The 14,782-nt window shown below is 52.9% G+C and overlaps 1 protein-coding gene across 36 annotated transcripts in view; it reads left to right on the top strand.

Annotated features, from left to right (window-relative positions):
• MACF1 (microtubule actin crosslinking factor 1) overlaps window positions 1–14,782 on the top strand; it is a 134,720-nt gene that overhangs the window by 78,564 nt on the left and 41,374 nt on the right. For all 36 annotated transcript variants that reach the window (XM_085081259.1, XM_085081260.1, XM_085081256.1 and 33 more), the window contains 5 exons: window positions 224–465; window positions 965–1,094; window positions 1,886–2,085; window positions 2,746–3,241; window positions 3,775–5,246. In XM_085081259.1, coding sequence (XP_084937385.1) covers window positions 224–465; window positions 965–1,094; window positions 1,886–2,085; window positions 2,746–3,241; window positions 3,775–5,246 — 2,540 coding nt within the window. The remainder of the gene's footprint in view (window positions 1–223; window positions 466–964; window positions 1,095–1,885; window positions 2,086–2,745; window positions 3,242–3,774; window positions 5,247–14,782) is intronic.

The following is a 14,782-nucleotide window of genomic DNA, read 5'->3' as shown; positions in this document are numbered from 1 at the left end:
CTGTGTTTCCATATTTTGGGGCTCTGAGGCAGGGAGGTATCCTTGGATTTTCCAACTGAGAGGAATTGTTTTGTCTAAAATGCTGGGAGGTTTTTAGCACTTTACATGCTCATGTAAAACTACACATACATGAAAAACAGAAGCCAAAAACCCTTAAGGCATCAATAATCTGAGATGGAGAGCACAGGCAGTGTCCTGACCCCAGGCTGGTTTTTGGGTGCAGATCTGACGGAGATCCAGTGCGACGTGGCAGACGTGAGCCGGCGGCACCAGGCGCTGGGCACAGCTCTGCAGGAGCGCCAGCAGCAGCTCTCAGCCATGCTGGACAGGATGCAGGAGGTGCAGCAGGAGGCCAGTGCCATGCTCAGGTGGTTGGAATCAAAGGAAAGGACGTTGTCAGAGCTGGACGCCTCCTCCTCGCCCACCAAGACGGAGACGATGAGAGCTCAGGCTGAGCACAACAAGGTGAGTTCTCCTCCCGACTTTCTGGGATCTAAGGATGGCAAAATGGCTTTTAAAGATCATCTGGTTCCATCCCCCTGCGGTCCATCTCCCAAAGGATCTGGGAGTTGTGGTTTGTTGCAGCAGAACCAGAAGGATTAACCAGTGAGGATCTGCCTGGGGTTAAAGACTGGCATTCCCAGATCTGGAATTCCAGGCAGATCCATGGAGCAGCAGCCCAAAGTTCCCCTTTGCTTTTAGACCTGTTGCTGCTGGGCTGAGGGATAAATAGATTATTTGGAGCCCTTGTTGCTGGGTGACTCCAAATTCTCCTGGAAAGCAATTCCCAGCTTTTCCCTGTTCTTGCAGCCAAGTCAGCTCACAGTATTTCCAACAAATTGGTTTAATTAAAGAGCAAAGAGCAGAAATTGTCCAACTCCATCCAGCTTGTAGCTGCTGCTTCGTTCCTACTTGCTGATTCTTTTGCCCTATACCTGAGGAAGTTCAAATCATTCTTTTCCAGGCATTTCTGGCTGAATTGGAACAGAATTCTGGGAAGATCCAGAAGGTAAAGGAAGCACTTTCTGGCTTGCTGGAGAAATATCCAGATTCCCCAGAAGCAGCGAACTGGAAGAAGATGCAGGAAGACCTGAGTGAGTGCCTGAAGCACTTAGTGAGGCTTCTGTCTGCAAACATCACGTTAGACGTGGCTGGGGAGAGTGGGGCGATCCCAAAGTCACGCCAGAGCAGAGTCACTTCTAATTAATATTCAGTAAATAGCAGACCTATCTCTGAGCTGTCTGGTGTGGAAGGTGTTCCTGAGATGAGCACTGTCGTGATTAATGAAATCCCTGTGATGGATGTGGGTTTTAAAGACTCACCTCCTTAAATTGCTCCTTAAAAAAAAAGAAAATAAGGGGGGAAAAATGTGTTAGCGGCACGGGTTGATTATTTTGATTAAAAGCTTCACTGCTTGATATAAAATTCCAGTCATTAGTGAGGCTATCCTAGGTAATTAAGTGTTGACTAAACAAGGCTGTGTGTTCAAAAAGAAGTGCAGAGATTCTGTTCTTTGAAACAGCAGGAATGTGTTGATGGAGTTCTCTGTCCAGATCTGAGTGGGCTCTGTGAGGATGGGCAAATATGAGAATATCCTCATTTTTTGGGCCAGGGATGTGAGATGGCCCAGCCAAGGTCAGCCCAGCTCATGGCAGCAGTGCTTAGAGCACAGAAATCCTGCTTGGGAGGGTTTTTCCTAGGAGCTTCCAGCCCACATAGCCACCAGATTTGGCTTCTAATAAGCCAAATGATGGGGATTGAGTAGAGCCGTGCTGGTTTTAGTGGAAAACAGAGATTTCCCGTTGGCAAAACCACGAGGAGGGGAAAATAACCTCGGTGATGAGCTGGTCAGGAGGTCAATCAGCCAACAGAGGTGGTGCTTCAGATTGCAGGTGGGAGAGAGCCAGCCAGGCCACGGCTGAACGACAGCAGAAGCTGGAGGAGTCAGCGACCCAGCTGGCCACATTCCAGGCAGCTGAAGCCCAGCTGAGGCCATGGCTGATGGAGAAGGAGCTGATGATGAGCGTGCTGGGCCCTCTCTCCATCGACCCCAACATGCTGAATGCTCAGAAGCAGCAGGTGCAGGTGAGAGGGGTTTGTGTTTCGTGGTGGGTTGGGGATGGATGAGTGTCTCATGCTTGGGATTGCTCATCTTGTGAGCACTCGGTGTTCAGAGACCTCACGGCTCCTCTTGCAAGCCCTCCAAACCCCGCTGAGCCCAAACCAGAGTGAGTAACCCGAAAAGGGTGCAGTGCTCAGCTCCCTCCCCACGCTGGATTGACTCAGCAGTGAATCACTCAGCCCCTCTTGGGGAGTGGAATGGCTTTCAACAAGGCTGGTGCTGATGCTCTGCAGGGCTGGCTAATGTTGCCCCTCTGCCTGCCAGCCTGGCCCTTCCATTCCTCCTGCCAAAATCCTAACATGGCTCTGACCAGCCACATCATGGAGCAGGAAAAGCCCCAGTGAAGATAATTAGATTTTCATCTCATCCAAGTGCTTTATGCTGCTTTACAAGACAAATAATAGAGAGTGCAAAGTCCTGGAGTCACAGACCCCTCCCAGCTTTTCAATTTCCAAGGTCACAGTAAATCCTGGTCTTCCCAGCCCAACTGCTGTCCCACCCCAGGGCCTGTTCCTGCTGATTCCATGGGCTGGATAAAGCCCCTGGAGGTCTGGTTTGTTTTGACTGTGTGTACTCGGAGCTGTCAGCTTTATGCAAACATTTTTATGTTATTTCTGTTCCAGTTTATGCTGAAGGAATTCGAAGCTCGCCGACAGCAGCACGAGCAGCTCAACCAGGCGGCTCAGAGCATCCTGACTGGGCCTGGAGATGTTTCTCCATCCACCAGCCAGGTGCAGGATGAGCTCCAAGGGGTCAACCAGAAATGGTCTGAGCTCACTGAGCGCCTCAACTCGCGCTCCAGCCAGATTGACCAGGCCATAGTGAAGAGCACTCAGTACCAGGAGCTTCTCCAGGGCCTCTCTGAGAAGGTGAAGGCAGTTGGGCAGCGCCTGAGCAGCCAGTCTGCCATCAGCACCCAGCCTGATGCTGTCAAACAGCAGCTGGAGGAGACCAGTGAGATCCGCTCGGACCTGGAGCAGCTGGAGGAGGAGATCTCGGAGGCTCAGACCCTCTGTGATGACCTCTCTGTCCTGATCGGGGAGCAGTACCTCAAAGATGAGTTGAGGAAACGGCTGGAGACGGTGGCACTTCCCCTCAAAGGCCTGGAAGATCTGGCAGGTGAGATAGAGGAGAAGTTGTTTAAGGGATTTTGGGATGTCAAGCTCCACCTCTGCTCTTTGCAAAGGGCTCTGCCATCACTGGGTTTAGGAAGATAACAGGGGAAGCATAATTTATCATTTTTTAGGGTTCTTCATGGGTGTTTTATGTGGGACCAAACACAGGAGAGTTCCAACCCCAGTACCACCTCAGCCTGGAGAGGGAGCAGAGGTGTTTAGCCCCACTGATGTGATTCAGGGTGGCATGTTTTTGGAAAATAAACCAAGTTCCTAAATTCAGACTGGGGCATGGAGAAGCCCCAGTGGCCACCCTCTGATCTTGGGATCCATCTTCTGCTTTCTGCATCATCACTGCCTCTTTACTACTTAAAAAATTTATGAATCAGTGAGCAAAAAAGGGCCGGTGATGCAATGGAAAGCTCCTTCCTGTTAATCAAAACACAGTTGGTGCATCTAGAGATGATTTTAAATAATTGCACCTCGCTTATTTGATTTCGGCTTAATTGTCGCCTCCTAATCTCGTTCCCGCCGCAGCCGACCGGATGAACCGACTGCAGACTGCGCTCGCGAGTTCCCAGCAGTTCCAGCACATGTTTGATGAACTCAGGACCTGGCTGGATGACAGAAGATGCCAGCAAGCCCAGAGCCAACCCATCTCTGCCAAACTGGAGAGGCTGCAGAGCCAGATCCAGGAGCAGGAAGAGTTCCAGAAGAGCCTCAACCAACACAGCGGTTCCTACGAGATGATTGTGGCCGAGGGAGAGTCTTTGCTCCTTTCGGTCCAGCCTGGTGAGGAGAAGACCACTCTGCAAAACCAGCTGGTCAGCCTGAAGACACACTGGGAGGAGCTCAGCAGGCAGGCTGCCGACAGGCACTCCAAGCTCAAGGACTGCCTGCAGAAAGCTCAGAAGTACCAGCGGCACGCGGAGGATCTCCTGCCCTGGGTGGAGGACTGCAAGGCGAAGATGGCAGAGCTGGAGGTGACTCTGGACCCAGTGCAGCTCGAGGCCACTCTTCTGAGGTCGAAGGCCATGCTGAGTGACGTGGAGAAGCGCAGATCCCTGCTGGAGATGCTCAACAGTGCTGCTGACATCCTGATCGACGCTTCCCAGACGGACGAGGATGACATCCGGGATGAGAAAGCCACCATCAACCAGAAGATGGATGCCATCACAGAAGAGCTGCAAACCAAGACTGGCTCCATTGAGGAAATGTCCCAGAGGCTCAAGGAGTTCCAGGAGAGCTTCAAGAACATCGAGAAGAAGCTGGAAGGGGCAAAGCACCAGCTGGAGATCTACGATGCCCTGGGGCCGCAAGCCTGCAGCAACAAGAATTTGGAGAAGCTCAGGGCACAGCAGGAGGTGCTGCAGGCTCTGGAGCCACAGGTGGATTATCTGAAAAACCTCACTCAGGGCCTGGTAGAAGATGCTCCAGATGGATCTGACTGCTCCCAGCTCCTGGGCCAAGCCGAGGTGGCTCAGCAGGACTTCAAGGCCGTGAAGCAGAAAGTGAACGACTGCTGTGCTCTCATGGAAAACAAGCTGGAAGGGATCGGGCAGTTCAACAGCAGGGTCAGAGAGATGTTCTCCCAGCTGGCAGATCTGGATGATGAGCTGGACAGCATGGGCCCCATTGGGAGGGACTCTGACAGCCTCCAGTCCCAGGCTGAGGATGTCCGTGCCTTCCTGGGGAAACTCCAGCGGCTGAGATCCGAAATCGAGTCCTCCGAGAGCGAGTGCAAGAAGATGCTGGAGGATGAAGGCAGCCCCGACCTGCTGGGGCTGAAGAGGGAGCTGGAGACGCTGAGCAAGCAGTGCAGCAAGCTGACAGAGAGAGGGAGGAGCCGGCAGGAGCAGGTGGAGACCACCTTGTCCCGTGTGGAGGACTTCTACAGCCGCCTGAAGGAGCTGAGCCACATGACCACGGCGGCCGAGGAGAACGAAGCCCTGCAGTGGGTGGTGGGGACAGAGGTGGAAACCATTAACCAGCAGCTGGCAGACTTCAAGGTAAGTTTGATTCCATAATGTTCTTGTTTTGGGGTTTTTTTTAAGTGGTTGTTTGGCTTTTGGAGGTGTTGTGGGTTTTTTGCGTCGTCGTCGTTCGTTGCTGTGATGGGAATGGTTTTGCACTGGAATGTCCTTGCTCTGGAGGGTGTAAAATCCTGCTGGTGGAGTTGATAGTCTGCGGTGGAAAGGTGCAGAAAGGTTCTGGGATTGGCAGGAAAATCCCTGTTCTCCTGGTGATGTGTGGTGTTGGCTTGCCAGCGCCTCGTGGGCTGGTGGAGGTGGGTGGCATTTAGATTTTGGGGAGGAAGGGAGGGGTTTGAGTCCACCTGAGCTGTGAATTTGCATCATTTGGGAGTCTAATCCAGATCAGATCATCCTCTGCCTGGCCCACCATTCCTGCTTGTTGTTCCCTCCATCTGGGTCACATTTTACATCCATTTTGGGATCCTTGGGTACAAAAAAAGCCACAGATAAACTGTGAGACGAGGAGCACACCCAGGGAATAAAACCAAGGTGAAGTTTTATGTGGGCTGTTCACATTTCCAGCAAGGAGCTGGTGGAGACCATCAAGCCTTGCATGAAGCCCTGAGAGAGGGAAGAGCTGGAGTGTGTTTGATATATTTCTATACAGCATCATGATGTTGGGTCGTGCTGTTACACTACATTAATTATATTAATACGGCTTAGAAACTCTCTTGCTGTGAAACTTCTATTCCTGATGTGCTCAGGAGTTGATGATTGGGCTGATTTACATCTGGCTGTTAGTTTCCTGGTGTTAATGGGGGGGTGGGAGGGAGAGGCAGCTTTACAGCCATTTACTTTTCATCTCATGGCTAATTGATCCCGTTCCACCACTTGAACGGCTTGGTGGAACCTTCAGCAGGACAAGGTGTTTCCAGGTTAGGGGTTGCCTATCCAAAAGAAAAAAAACCAGCTGGAAGTGTATTTATGGGACAAACTCAACCTCACCTGATGGTGTTGCTTATGTTGGGCAGTTTGCTTTGAGCTGATGGGGAGGATTTAAATTCAGCACTAAATTCAGCACTTGGAACAAATAGGTCCAAAAAGGAGTTTTCAGGCCTCAAAAATCAGTGAACCTTCCCTGCAGAACAAGGGATTATTCCTGGCTGAGCAGCTCTCATTAGGAACGATGACAAGACCCACACTGGGCAGGAGCAGCTTAACCCTCTGTGGGGTTTGCACAGCTCAGGGAATTGAGGATGACCCTTTAAGGCATGGGTGACCTGAGCCAGAGGGGTTTGGGGGTCTGAGGTGTCCTCAGCAGGAGTCATTCATTAGCCACCGAGGTGACCAGAGGTGTAGTTGGAGCCTCTGTGGGTGGGAAAGTGAAAGTTGCAGCTGTGGTGGGAAGGTTTTGCTGTGTAATGGGAATGAGGTGGGGGAGAAGCATGAGGGGTGGATGGAGCAATCGTGGTTGCAGCAGCATTCCTTCATTCTTCCATTCCTCCATTCCTCCATTCCTTCATTCCTCTTTTCCTCCATTCCTTCATTCCTCCTTTCCTCCATTCTCTCATTCATCCTTTCCTCCTTCCCTCCATTCCTCCTTTCCTCCTTTCCTTCATTCCTCCATTTCTCCATTCCTCCATTCCTTCATTCCTCCTTTCCTACATTCCTCCATTCCTTCATTCCTCCTTCCCTCTATTCCTCCTTCCCTCCATTCCTCCATTATTCCCATGCACAGTTCATCCCAGGAATGGGGATTTTTGCACAAATCCTAAACGTTGCAGAGCTGATCTTGGCAAAGCTTCACCTTATGGTCCTCTCTGAGGGAAACACAATCCCAGATCCTGATCAGCACGTGGAAGGCCTGGAGGGAGAGTTATGGAAAAGCCTGGCTTGTGCTCGAGGGGATTCTCCTGCTTGCGCCAGGCTTTGATTTCCCAATAAATTCTCTCTCTAAGACAATATCACAACTCTTGCCCTGCTTGGATTGCAAACCACAGGCGTGCCTGGAGTGTCTGGGTGGACCAGAGGAGCTCCTCGTGCTGGCAGGGCTCTGGGATGAGGGATGGGGTGAGGCATGGGGTGACAGGGGCTCTCCAGGAGCGGTCGCGCTCTGTCCGTCCAGAAGGCTCAAATGCAGGCAGATATTATGTCCTAAGGCATTAATTTTAATGAACATCTGTGTAAATGAGATGCAAATTAGGCACGGCCCCAGGGTGCCAGGCAAGTTGCCAAGGGAGCCCTGACAAAGGTGGGCACTTCTGGACCCATTGTGTCCAGATTTTAATAAAAAAGATGCATTGAAGGCTCTGGTGGAGGCTGGGAACGGATGACTTTGGAAGCAGCTTATGCTTGAAGCCTCCCATGTATTTTTCTTTTCCCTCAAACTTGCCCCAGAAGGCCACAACCTCTTTAACTTTTGGAAAACTGCCATCCGTGCATTTCCTCTCTCCCCCCCCAGCCCCTTTCCCAGGTCACAGAGGGACTAATCCTGGCTTTGGGATGGATGAGCCTTCTCCTGCTGTAAGTTTTCCTCCTGGCCAGCTTCCTCCGGGGTGGGAGGCTGGGAAGCAGCTGTCAGATCATGCTTTGTTTGCAGGAGGGATTTCAGATGTGATTTTGGGGATGGGTCCACCCCGGGGCTGAGCCCATCAGGAGCCAGGAAAATGATCCAGGCTGGACCTGGAGCTCAGGGGGTGCAGGAAAACCAGGCAGGGACTGGTTGGTTGTAGCAGAATGATAAGAAACCCATCTGGAGGAGACTTTGAGGGGTCATCGAATTCAGCCCTGAGTTTTCTGGTGAGATCAAGTGCAGCTGAAAGGCATTTCTGTGGTTTGGAGTCTGTGCTTATATGGACATCCCGATGGATCGCTTCGGATCCAGCTGTGCCACAGAAGAAATAACATGGATTTAGCTCATGTTAAGCTGTCAGAGCAGAGGAACCTCATCTTTAACTCCTGATCTTCAGCAGGAGTTTAACCCAAGTGGCTCTTATTCTGTTGCTGCCTCTCTGAGGAGCCTCTTTTTTGTGTAAAAAGGAGCTAAAAACTGGGAGAGAATCTTCTTGCTGAGCTTCACATGGCCAAGTTGGGCTCTTCAGCACGAGGGACCAGCAAGAACTGCTCGTAGGAGTTTCCAGGCTGGGGCAGTTCTTCCCCCTCCACTGTCTCTGCTGTCAGCTCAAGTTTCTCAAAGCGTACGCTAATATTAAATTTTAATGACTGGAATCAAATGAGCTACACTTGAGATGTTACTAAACATAACAGCTCTGTGGATTCCGTTTGGCAAACAGCAGAATTCCCCAGGGAAATGATTCCTGCCCAGGTACAGATGAGACAGGGAGGTCACTCACATGGAGGTGTCTCCATTTCTTGTTCTCCAGCATCAGCAAGCTCTGAGCTGGAAGACCCTGAGTTGGAACCCCAAAATTGTGAAACTAATGGGGTAGAGCTTGTGCTGCTCAGTGGCTCATCATCCTTCACACGCTGAAGCAGCAGAGGTGAGATTTGCTGGTTTGGAGCACTGGTGCCAGAAAGCCCCAGGCGTGGGTTTGTCCTGTCTGGCCAAGGAGCACCCATCAGCCTGGGCCACTGAGCTGATGGAATCAAATTCTTGGGTGTTTTCGGGGAGACATCTGTGCTGGGGTAGCTTGGCCTCCTGGCTAAGCAAGCTGAAGCCTGGCTTTTGTTTATCTTTCACGCAGCGGATTTTGAACTCGGGTTTCACAGCGTGGCTGGTGCTCGGCGTTGGGAATTCTCAGCTGGGATCCTCTTTGATCCACGGCGTTGTTTTTGGTCAAACTCTTGGTGTTGCCACATTTCACCTACGAGGCAGAGCACAGCAGTCCTGGGTGAAAGGTGCTGGCAGGGATTTTTGGGCTCACTGCAGAGCTGTGCTCAGGAGTGAAGGATTCTGGTGTCTCCCCAGCCATGGAATCATGGAATGGTTTAGGTAGGAAGGCACAGGGACACTTTCTGCTATCCCAGGTTGCTCCAAACCCTGTCCAATCTGGCCTTGGAGACTTCCAGGGGTCCAAGGGCAGCCACAGCTTCTCTGGGCAGCCATGCCAGCGAGGAATCTCAGCTGAATCACACCAGGGTGGTTTCCTTTGCTGGGTGCCCATGAGGAAGACGAGAGCAAAATCAACCCTGCATTCCTCCCGAGCTGTGCTCAACAGCCAGAAGGGATTTCTGCACCAATCTGGAACACTTCCCCCAAAATGAAACCCAAGCAGAAAGCATCAATCTCGACATACCCAAACGGTCCCTGTCACCCTGGCTGGCAGAGGGGACACCTGGGGATGGCCATGGGCTTGCTGTCCCCGCCGGTGGCTCCTGCTGTCCCCGCCGGTGGCTCCTGCTGTCCCCACAGCTGAGCTCGGTGGCGCTGGGGCACGGTGCAGGAATGTGACGAGCCAGGACCTGCCACAGCTGGCACAGCCACACTGTTTATCCAGGATTTCGCCTCGCAGAGTTAATTAAACCCCACCCTGGGGAGGAGGGAGGAGCGGGAGGGTCTCCCACATCCAGCTTTCCCTGGGTGATGGTTTTGTCAAGGCAGGGGAGGGAAGGGATGGGATTTTGGGCTCCTGGTGTTTTTTGGAACTGGAGTTGCTCAGTGCAGTGAACTCTGGCATTGCTGTGTCACACCAATAAGGGTTTAATGCTGGGTGATGAAGAGGAGAAGGGGAATCCCTAGACAGCCATAACTGAAGCCTCACTATTTTGTTTTAGAGCAGGTCAGGTCGACCTGAGAGAACAAAAAAATACTGTTTTGTTTTAGAGCAGGTCAGGTCGGCAGCCGTTGTGCCTCCAGCACCCTCTTTGTCTGCTTCCATAAAATAAGAAAAATCAGGAAAGAAATCCCAGGAGTGAGGCCCAAACCAGCATTACTCATGTGGCCATTCCAGTGCTCCAGGTCCTCCCTGGGTGAAGGCAGCACTCAGCCAGGGCTGGGGAGCCCACATTGCCCTCTTCCTGCCTGGGGATGTCAGCTTTTCTCAGCACTTCATTTATGACTCGTAATTCCCCCAACCTTTCCACCAGGGAGCTGACTCACCGGCGCTGTCAGCAATGCCACCAGTGCCATACCTGCTGCCTCGTGTCCCTGGGCTTCTCCCAGGTGTCACTGCCTGAGGGTGCTGGTTTTGGGGAGGGGGCTGCCAGTGATGTGACCTCACAGTGTCCCCTGCAGGAGCCATTCAGGGAGGGATGGGATGGGATGGGATGGGATGGGATGGGATGGGATGGGATGGGGATGTGACTGCCTAGCATCCTGAGTTTCACCGAGGATATTGTGCAGGAGGATCAAAGTTTGGGTTTCTCCCCAAAAGTTTTATCCCATTTAGGTTTGCAGCTTGAGCTCCTCTCCCTAGGTGCACGAGGAGCGTTTTGTGGTTTTCCTCTGTAGGGTCTTTCCCAGCCTAAATGGTTTTGGGGTTCTCTCTCTGGGACTGGCAGCTCCACTCTGCCACTGCAGAGCTGATCTCAAGGATTGAGATCAAAATTCTCCTCTCAGAGGACCAGAGGATGCTTTGGGTCAGAAGGGACCTCGAAGATCATCTCATTTCAACCCTAAGGAGGGCAGAGAGGAAAAGCAGCATCCCATTTTGGGATTTCAGGGCCGAACTGGAGAGCAGGAGTGACTCCTCGTGCTGATGGCACAAAGTATTGACACTCAAAGCCTGAATTTCTGGAGGCAGCAGGACACAAGTGCTCATTAGCCAGGACAAGTGGTCACCCAGGCCATGCCCGAGCACCCAGCCCACACCCCCGGGGTGGCTTTTTTGGGCACTCCACACCCATCAAACAGCCAAACCCCCATAGCTGGGGCTGCCTGGCCGGCAGGTGGGCGAGGGGAGATGGTTTTGAGAATGGGATGTGGCAGGGAAGGGACGCTCTGCCACTTGCTGTGCCCCAGCCTGGCCCGGGGTATTTTTAACCCTTCTGTGCCCCCGGAGGAATGCGTGTGGCTCCCGACAGTCGTGGGGCTGGGAGCAGCTGGGTGGGACTGGGCTGGGAGTGGGGACAGGCTGCGTGACGGTGTCTTCTCGTTGAACGCTTTCCAGACCTACTTAAAGTATCTCTGGCTTGTATTTTCAGCATCAGCAGCACACGCAGAAATGCCTCCTCTCTGACAGCTGTTAAGCTGCCTTAAAGGCACCATCTCCCCTCGTTGGGGAAGGGGTGATAAATGGGGGGTGATAAGCACGGGCTGTGCTGGGTGACAGGGCTGTCACCCAGCCTGGCTGGGGAGGGTGGCCCAAGCTGCAGGGCTTTGGTGGGCATTTCCAACCTGGGTGACCACGAGTGGCCCCGGCAGCCTCCTCGCTTCTTGGGGATAAATTTTAGCACTGAGGGGAGAGCAAAGGTGCCCCTGGAGCTCCTCCTTTCCAAAGGGAAGGCTGCTGGAGTGCTGGTTCATCAGCAAGCCACGGGTGGGCTTTGACCTTGACGTGTCAGCAGAGGCACAGACACTTCCCCGATCCCGAGAACAAGAGTGAATTAAGCCAAGACTTGCTGAGATCGACCAAATCACAGCGAGGCTTTTTTTTTTCCTTTTTTTTTTTTTCCTCCTCTCTCCTTTTTCTTTTCTTTTCTTTGCTTGACCGTGAAACAATCAGGCAGCGATCAAATGGTGCCTTTCAGGAGCTGCCGTGGGTCAGTGCTCCAAAGCCACCCACTTGCAGATGCCTTGGTGACCCTGCCAGGTCCCAGCCGAGGGAGGTGGCCGGAGGAATGTCCCCTCTCCGGAGTGCTCGTTAGCTGGTGGTGATGACACTTCCCAGTGTTTCCAGGAGGTGCTAAAAATACCAGCTTTGCATAAGACCAGGAGAGCTGAGGATCCGAGGGAGGAGGAGATGGGAAGCTTTTTGTCTGCAAGGGCTCAGCAGAGGAGGGAGAGGAGCCTGGTCCCGGCAGGATGGAGTGGGGGATCCGTGGGGACATTCCCATCACCCACAGCATCCAAGAGGATTGGGAAGGGAGGGACTGTGGCCACTGGGTCTGGAGCAAGCAGGGAAGGACTGGGATTAGTCACTGCAGCCTTTCGAGAACAATTGCCAATTCTCCTGCCGAAGGAGTGGTTTGAATGTCTCCCATCCAGAGGATTCTCAGGATGATAACACACTTACCTCACTTCCTAAAGAGCCTTGGAGCAGTTTATTAATCACCCCATCCCTGCTGTTCCCCTTTCCTCTGGGGAGCAGCTCCTGCAGTTCCCACATCCCTGGAGTGGGCAGTGGGGTGGGACTGGGATGCCCAGAGAGCCCAGGGTGCTTCATCCTTCCTTGGAGTGGAATTTGCAGGAAAACCAAGCAGCTGGGGGACAAAAATGGGCGTTTCAGCACCTCCTGGCCACGAGGGCCTGGGCATGTGGCTCTGCCCTAGTGTGACAGTGCCATCCCAGGGGGTTTTGGGGTGCTGTGGGCACCAGGATGGGTTCCATGGGAACGCTGAGCACTGCTGTAACACGTGGGCTCCAGGCTTCGTTCGGAAGAATTATTTATACCAACATCTATATTAGCTGCCTTGCAGGGAAAGCGCTGCGGTGCAGCTCCTGCACCCTCGGAGAAAACAAAATAAATTTAAATTTTTTTTTCCCCACGTTGCTCGCTGCAGCTGTGCATGCCAAGTGCAGCAGGTTCCTCTGGGAGTTTGGGTTTTAACCTCTTCCTAAAACTTTCCCCGTGGAGGTGCAGAACCCCACGGAGCCTGCTGAGGTTTCCTCCCACAGCCCTGCGGAGGAGAGTCCCGAATTACCAGGCTCTGGGTTCCAAATGGCTGATTGAAGGATGTGCTGGCTCCCTGCATCCCGAGCAGCTGGAGCCTTTGAAGAGGGATGGAGTGGTGGCAGAGCCCTGATGGGAGGCTGGTTTGAAGTCAGCTGTGAGCCAAAGGGCTACGGGAGCACCCAGCAGGGTGGGGAAAGCCCTGGTGCTCCTGCCTGGATCAGACAGGCAACAGCAAAGGTCTGGGAAAGGGAATGAGTTAGGAGGAGAGCAAGAGGGAAAGAAAGGATTCTCTCTGACCTTCTGACAAACGCAGCAAAGGCTTTAAAAACCATGAATCCTCCGCTGAAGATCTCAGCGCAACCTAAAGCGCCGTTTCTAAGGGAGATTTGGTGTGCTTGATTTGGCTTCGTGCTTTCATTGCAGTGTCTGAGGGAGGAGAAAATGCTCCCTGAGTGCCTCTGTTGGGCTGGAGGTACCTGGGGTTGTGTGCTGTGCCTGGCTTGGCCATGGCACAGTGTCCCAGCCCGGCGGTGACACTTGTGGGGTCAGATTTGGGGGACACAGTGACCCACATGGGACAGGTTGGCCAGAGAAGCTGTGGCTGCCCCATCCTTAGTGGAAGGTGGAAGGTGTCTCTGCCCATAGCAGGGTGTGGGACAAGATGAATTTTAACGTCCTTCCAGCACAAAATATTCTATGATTTTATGACATGGCCAGCAAGACCTGTAGGGCCAAAGCTCACAGTGCCAAGACAGGAGCTCTACATCCTCCCTGCACTCCCAGGGCAGGAGGGCACCAAGATGAAAGTTTAAAGAAGCGTTGAGGGCAAAAAAGTCCCTTGATCTCATAAATGACAGATCCATCAGAGATCTCAAGCTGCCTCTGAGCTCTCCTGCTCGTCACATAACCCAGGTCCCTCTCTTCCAGCTGCTGAGATGCATTAAAAGACAGCTAAAAATACCTTGGTTTCCAAATAGTGCTGTGCCATGTAAACAGTGGTAGCAGGATGGAGCACAGCCATAAACAGGGTGACATCACCCCGTGATGGGGACAGCAAGTGTCCCCAGTGCTGGAGCTGGTGGCCATATGAGGAAAGCTGGAAACCAGCAGGTTCGGGACACAGATGGGGATGCTCCTGCCTGGAGAAGGTCTTGGAAAATGTCTGGGTGTGATTTAGCTGAGGGTGTTAGATCTGCAGGATGCAGCCTGGTGTGGCTCCAGGTCTGGGTTGGTGGCAGGAGGTGTTTGTGGGACTGAGCAAAAGCCAGATTCTGGGTCTTGGTGGTCACTAGGAAAGGACAAAAGGACCTTGATGTCCTTCCTCATCCATCCCTTGCACCGACACAAAGCTCAAGCAAAGCCCTGACCTTGCAATTCCCAGCACTGCTTGGCTCCTGTCCCCATCGCTGGGGTGGCACTTGGAGACTGAAAGCCACAATTTGAGGAACCTGCAAGAGCTCTGGCTGGGCTCTTCAAGCCAGCCACAGCAGGTTTTCAATTGGCTCCCATCCCTGCCCAATATTTCCCTAATGCTTTTAGAAATTTTGGGGGAGGAAGACTCAGCTCTCTCCCTGCACGTGACTCGGTGAGGAAATGGGAAAAGAATTTCTGGCTGTGAAACGGGGCAGCTCCACGTCGAGAGAGAGAGAGAGAGGGAGAGATCGTTCCTTCTCCGCAGTGGAACAAAAAAGCCTCCTCGCCCCAGCCCGGATGCCTGGGATTCCTGGCGGAGGGGCCCCGGAGCGCTAACGGTCCAGCTCCGCCAGCTCCCGGCCAAGGTGGTAGCAGGGGAGCCGGGGCGGTGTTGCCGGAGCTCTGGCACTGCCCTGTCGTCCTCTT

This window comes from Lichenostomus cassidix, chromosome 23 (assembly GCF_008360975.1).
Source record: "Lichenostomus cassidix isolate B80296 chromosome 23, HeHo_3.0, whole genome shotgun sequence".
Taxonomy (NCBI): domain Eukaryota; kingdom Metazoa; phylum Chordata; class Aves; order Passeriformes; family Meliphagidae; genus Lichenostomus; species Lichenostomus cassidix.
Note: the sequence above shows the minus strand (reverse complement) of the source record. Positions and strands in the feature narration are given on the sequence as shown.